Source organism: Pyrgilauda ruficollis, unplaced genomic scaffold (genome assembly GCF_017590135.1).
Source record: "Pyrgilauda ruficollis isolate IOZ18807 unplaced genomic scaffold, ASM1759013v1 scaffold14, whole genome shotgun sequence".
Classification (NCBI taxonomy): Eukaryota; Metazoa; Chordata; class Aves; order Passeriformes; family Passeridae; genus Pyrgilauda; species Pyrgilauda ruficollis.
Window position 1 is genome coordinate 2288582 of NW_024512543.1, and position 6400 is coordinate 2294981.

At 35.0% G+C, this 6400-nt stretch overlaps 1 protein-coding gene across 1 annotated transcript; it reads right to left on the minus strand.

Annotated features, from left to right (window-relative positions):
* Nucleotides 1-566: 566 nt before the first annotated feature.
* Nucleotides 567-5338, minus strand: EMC7 (ER membrane protein complex subunit 7). Its single transcript, XM_041460032.1, has 4 exons — nt 5183-5338; nt 3180-3318; nt 2562-2642; nt 567-1011 (listed from the first exon to the last, which is right to left on the minus strand). The coding sequence occupies exons 1-4, from the start codon at nt 5185-5187 to the stop codon at nt 859-861; spliced, it is 378 nt and encodes a 125-aa protein (XP_041315966.1). The 5' UTR covers nt 5188-5338; the 3' UTR covers nt 567-858.
* Nucleotides 5339-6400: the final 1062 nt, after the last annotated feature.

The window sequence follows — 6400 nt, forward strand, 5'->3', positions numbered from 1 at the left end:
TAAGTTGAAAGCACAGCACGCATAAAAACAGTAAGAAGTCCCAATGTTTCAGAAGTGATACACGTAATTTAGAAAAGATTCAAGATCTTGACAGCTTAAATGATTTCCTCATTCAAGATACTTTGCTTTCTTTCCTGCCAGAGTTTTTAGCAGAAAGTAGATCAGAGTAAAACTGGGCAATACGTAGTAGAGAATCTTTGAACTAAAGAATGCCCACAGAGGTTGTGGAGTCTCCCTCACTGAAGATATCCCAGAACCACCGGGATACAATCCTGTGCCATGTGCTCTACGATGACCCTGAATGGGAGATCGGATCAGAGGACCCTCTGTTGGTTGCCTTCCAACCTTATTGTACAGACAGAAAAGGCATAAAATGAAATTATTTTATATGTTACATGTGACAAGCTGATACAGCAAATTACTTACCCAGTAAACTCACAACTCCATTTTGAAAGAATGATTTGTTAATTTCAGAACTCAACAAGTGTAAAACATTAAAGATATCTTAAAACTGAACTCCACTTCTATTACCTTTGAAATTTTTTTATACAGTCTTAAGACATTTATTACTGTGAAGCACATTGTATAATTTATTTGAATTCTCTACAGAACAATACAGTTAATTCAGTATCATCAATAACTTTATACAGATACAGTATTGAAGCCATGTCATCTTTTGCTTACTGTCAAGTACAAAACAGCTTATACAATCTAAAAAAAGCTACAAACCACTCTTGTAGCATAATGTATGTTGTGCCTGGTTAAAGTTTACAGCAGTAGCTTTTTGATCTTTCAAGACAAATAAACATGACACCATATGATAACAAATAGCTGTGCAAACTCAGGAAGAAGACTTAACTACCTCCTTTTCCCAGAACTACTTTTCCCTGCTTTACTGCTGCTACCACCAGACTTGCTGGAAGATTTTGAAGAGAAAAGTCTTGTCATGAATTCAGACACATCTGGCAGCTCATGGTTGGAATTCAGCATGTTCATTGACTGCTCCATTTCCTGCATGAAAATATCACATAATCTTAATAGCTTGTAACAATTCTGGCTGTATCTAAGGCATCAGTCGAAAGCCCGTATGAGAAAGATACCAAATTTTCCCAAATGCTATTTTACTTTTTGTAGTCCTTCAGGATACATATTGCTACACAGTTTTATGCAACCACAGCCAAAAACACCCAGCTACACACAGAAACATAAAACCCCAAAACTAAAAGCAGCAATGCATGGAAAACAGTCACCGTGTCTTAAGCAGTATTACAGGGCAATCATCTGATAAAAAAAAATCTAAAAAATACAAATTATTTCTTTTCAGCACTACTTTTCTCCGTATTAAAATTTAGGCTATTGTTTAGATATTCAGATATGTGTTCTCACAGATGTCACATTTTTGTTTTTCAAAACAGTATTATTTATAGCAAATTAACAAATTTTTGATGCTGTTTGAAGGGATTAGATATTTTTATTGCCCTACTTTCTGACACCAACCTACTAGAGTACTGCAGCTGAATTTTCATTCCTTCAGGAAAAAACGGATTTTAATATATATATATACAAACTAGTACTGTTCTGATTCCAGAAGGAAAAAACAAGCTAATTTGAAAAACATGACAGAACCTCCATATACTCCACAAGTTAACACGTAACAATTTAATACATGATAATCTAGAGAATGTCATTACAATTCAGTTCTTAAAAACAACTTTTTCCTACTCTTCAAAGATAAGTTAAATTATAAGCAAAATTCTTCCAACTTAAAAATTTCTCCTTAAGAAGTCACATCATTTATCTGATAAGAACTAAATCATCAGAAATTTTGGTGGTTTTACTATCAGAACAGCCCGTCTATAAGCAGTCAGATCAGTGAAAAAAGTAAGGAATATGTGATTTTCTTTTTTTTAAATTCGACTCCCAGAGCTCAGCTTGGTTTGAAGAACATGTCATGAATACCTAGTATATCTCTGTATTTGGTTTTTTAATCAAAATTATAGCCAAAAGAGCATTATACAGCTCTGACAGGCTTTTTAAAAGTATCACTTATTAAAAAAAAATTACTCTGACACCTATAAAGTACTACTGAAGACAGTGGTCATTCACAGAAAAAAGAGTGTTTAGTTAACCAAGCCTCCAAAAAGCAGCCACCCATGACAGACAAATAATACTTGTAAAAATAAAAGATTTCGCAAACACCTTGAATCTCCATTTTGTCCTAGCCTTCTGCAATTCAGCATTTTGCATGATGAAAGGACAATAAATCAGATAATTTAATGACTACATTAAGACCCTCTATCATATACTAGTGCAACATCTGGATTTCACAGCATAGTGAACTGCGGTTTAGGCTGAAGCACAAGAGAACCCCACACCACACCCTTCTCAACACACCTGACACTTATGAAGTGACTCATTGCTAAAACAGCAACACTCTATTAGCTGAATAAAAGATGCCCATTAAGCTTTCTTTAAAGTACAGTTCTGTTTATATTACTTTTCTGTGCCTTGAAATCTCATTATCTTTGGTCTCCCCACATGCATCAACTGAATGTACTTACCCGCCTCATATCAGGATCACTGGTGTTGACAACTTTAGGCAAAAGCACAAATATCAGTAATGGAAGAACCATCATCATCACCTACAGAGAAAACAGGAAATACCTCTTCAGCTTAGTTGTTGCTCTAAACACTTTTAGGACCTACTAAAATAAAATGAAGCTCTACTAAACAGCCAAACTCTAGAACTCCTGCATTCTGAAACAGTAAGCCACTAACACTTGTCAGGAATGAAATCTGACAAGGGAGTATTGTGCTTTAAACAATAGTTTTCAAAGTTGGACCAATAAGGCAAATGGTTGTTCTCTCTTACACCTGCTGTAATTACAGTTTTGCAACATGTTGATCTCTGCACTACTAGAACAGCATCACATTGTTAAAGGAAGAGACTACGGGCTGTTTTCAGAGGACATAAATTAACAGTGGTGTATAGGGGAGGAGATGTCAGAAAATAACTTCCCTATTTGTAAGCAAGTAAAATCCAAGAAAACAATCGTCTCAGAATAGCAAAGGAAAAATGCACATTTTTTCCTCAATTGTTTTTATTCTTAGTATTCTGATGAATAGCTGTATTTGGATCCTTAGCATACTTGCAGTATTTGTGTGTTGCCTGTACATACCATAGGGTTCATGAGGAAATCTGTCCATCCCCAAGATTCTCTCTTTATAAAGTATGAAGGTGGTCCAGAAGATTTCATCTGGAGTGGGTATGGCAGCCTGACAACTTCAGAGGGTTTGATGTAATTCACATATCTTGCTCTATTAGGCAAAATGCAAATAATTGAAAATATGAAACACAGAATCTTTGGCAAATAATAAAGAAGATCTTAAAAAAATCTAAGCAAGTTTTAATGGAAGACTACAAACAAAACCATCTGCTATGCAGTGTCAGCTAGGCTGCACTTTTGAAAAGCTTATTGCTCTCAGCAGCATATTTGATGGAATCAAAAGCAAACCATTTTTTGTTACCTTGTAAAAGAGCAGGAAAAACAATGCTGTTTAGGGTCCACCTTTGAATAGTGTAATATAACCAGTTTGCTCAGGACATCAACTACTCACAAAGTTAATACCTTTTCCATAAATGCATTACTCTGCATTCATTAATACTGAATCTCAGTCTTTATTACTTCATAAGGTTTTTCCACAGCTCATCACTAGTATACTTCATTTGAGCCTAATATTCAGATAATTACTCAGTACTAACATCTTTGTCACTCTTGACCCATTTTTCAAGGTTTATGAATATTTATCTACTTTGTGCAACTCCAGGGATAACTTCTGTCCATAAATAATTTATTCCTTGCAAATTTTTCACCAAATACCCATCTACAGACTGTCTATAGAATCTATATCTATAGAATTCCCTCCTACCTTATGACCATGTGTTTTCTTCAAAACTTGAGATTTTCAAGTAGATCTTATCAAATACATCTGTCATCCACATCCTGTTTCCTCTTTCTAGTTATTACCATAATTTTTTAAGGCAGTACATCCCTTAGAAAAGCTCTGTTGACATTTTCCTCACGTATCATTTTTTTTCATGCATCTCTGACTCCCCAGCTGCATTCCTCATTACAGTCTCTATCCACTGGACTAGTAGAGATGCCAAGCCTCCTGCTACTTTCCTCTGCAGATGTATCCCAGCAATTTACTCAACATAAATTTGTTACCTTACTAGCTACAGCTACAAACGGTTCTAAGGGTGAGGTTACACCCAATATTTTGTCAATATCATTGTATGTGATACATTTTAATTATTGCCAGTAAGATACTAACAAAGTATAAAAATAAAAATTCAATAAAGTTTGGAAAAACCTAAGCTCAAACAATCTGTTCTGAGCTTATTATAAGCTCAAACATTATTATGACTATAATTATGTATTATAATAATATTATAATATTAGTATATTAATTATTATTAGACTGTTTGCACTGTTTCCTGTGATATTTCAATTTTAAACCTCCCCTAAATATACTGAAGGAGTATTTACACTGATGCTTGTATTCCTAAAAGTTAAGATGCTAGGTGCTTGAACAAAGAAAAATTACAATGAGCATTTTCAATTAAATAAAAATTACCTTAATAGATACATTTTTCGGTATTACTGAATAGTCTACAGCTACAGTCAAGAGTGGTTTGGCCACAACATAAAAACAAGTCAACAATCCTACAGAAATAATGCAAACTGGCAACTGCTAGCATTAACCAGTATCTGTCACAAGTGTCCTCTGGGGGTGCAACAGAAATATTTAAAAATTTTCTTCTGCCAAGTCCTGACAGTACACTTATTAAAGAAATGGAAAAGGGAAGAAGGAAAAAAAAAAAAAGTGTTGAAAAATAATAAAGCAGTTAACTAGTTTATGCCTAGATTTTATTTCAGGATAGCTGCATAAGTAGATGGACTTTTAAAGTCTCTTTTCTCTTATTTCAGGCCACAAATAGGAAGAAAGATATCCAACTCTGGAATTTCAGAAACGTGCTTCTAGAAGTGATGTTAAAGAAGCTGACTCATACAGTCTGAGATGGAACATCAGGCCTACAGCACTGCTTCCATGAATTTTTGTACTGTGCTGTCAGGCACATGTAATTCACCAATACAGAGGCAAATCGGGAAAGGCTCACCTCATTTTGCCTTTTGAAGTTATGTCAACTCGAACGGGCTCAAATTTATGAGCAGGGGATATAACTTCCACTACGTAAGATCCTGAAGGTACATCATGAACCACAAAACTTCCATCTGTCCTGAAAAAACAGGGAGTTCCATAACATTTCAGTATACTCCAGAATATAAGACAGGGTGCTCTGTTGTTTGGGTTTTTCTTTTTTTAAAGAAGCTGTGTCATTTTACATTACAAATCTTAATATAACCACAATGACCAAAAGGAAAATTTAAATCAGTCAGCACTCGCAATATCAAGCCCTTTAAGTTCATCAATGCATGCCGCAACAGGAGCAGAAATTCCCTGCTAGGTTAAAGATTTTGTTGTGCCCTCAAGGTGTTGATCTGCTGGAGGAATAAATTAACAGCCCAAATAAGATCTGAAAAAAGTTATATTTCCCGTATTCAAGTGATGGCAGAAGTAATTTACACCTTCCTTCCTCCTTCTGAAATACATACAATTTAGTTTACTTTGCTTTAGTGCTTCTGCTGAAAGCAAACCCCCCCAGAATGACATCCTACAGAGTGTGGGTTGGTACTAGGGCAATTTGCAATGCAAAAAATAGCAATTTGTACCTTTGTTGAGAAATAGAGGTTTTTACTTCTAATTGCTCCCTTCAGGACCAGCCCACGCTGGAAAGCTCCATCACAGCAATAAGGAAACTAAGAGCTCTGAACACATACACAGAAAGGATTTTTAAACAGGTGGCTTTTATTTTAAAATATGAAACTCGAATATTCAGTGAAAATATTAGTAAAAGGTTACTTGGAAGCTTCAGCACTAGTTGCCTTAAAGGTACAGAAGTTTTCCTCCTATGTGTTTCCAATAAGAAAACCCTAGTGTTCTCTACCCTGTTAAGAGCAACATCAAAGACCTTTTTCCTTAAAAATAAGATGCAAATTTAAGACAAAAATTTGTTTAAAGGGCAAAAAATGTAATAAACCCTAACACATTAGAAACATGCAGCAGTAAAACAAATAAATGAGCCCTCTTAAAAGTGAATTCCCAAAGAATTTGTCATTATGTCCTTCACACCACATCTCTCTCTAGCATGCACAACACTTAAGGACCTATCACCTTTATGTGATGATTTGAATCCCTAAGAATGCTTACACTATTTATACTGCAACTGTTTTAAGGATGTTTCCCCAGGAATCTCCTTTTGATTTTTTAAAGTTTG

What these genes read in the sequence shown, in the direction of transcription:
- EMC7 (XM_041460032.1), bottom strand. An exon ending in ATTTCCTCATGAACCCTATG is followed by an intron (nt 2,643 to 3,179) that starts GTATGTACAGGC and finishes TTTTCTCTGTAG; the next exon opens with GTGATGATGATGGTTCTTCC. An exon ending in GTGATCCTGATATGAGGCGG is followed by an intron (nt 1,012 to 2,561) that starts GTAAGTACATTC and finishes ATTTTCATGCAG; the next exon opens with GAAATGGAGCAGTCAATGAA.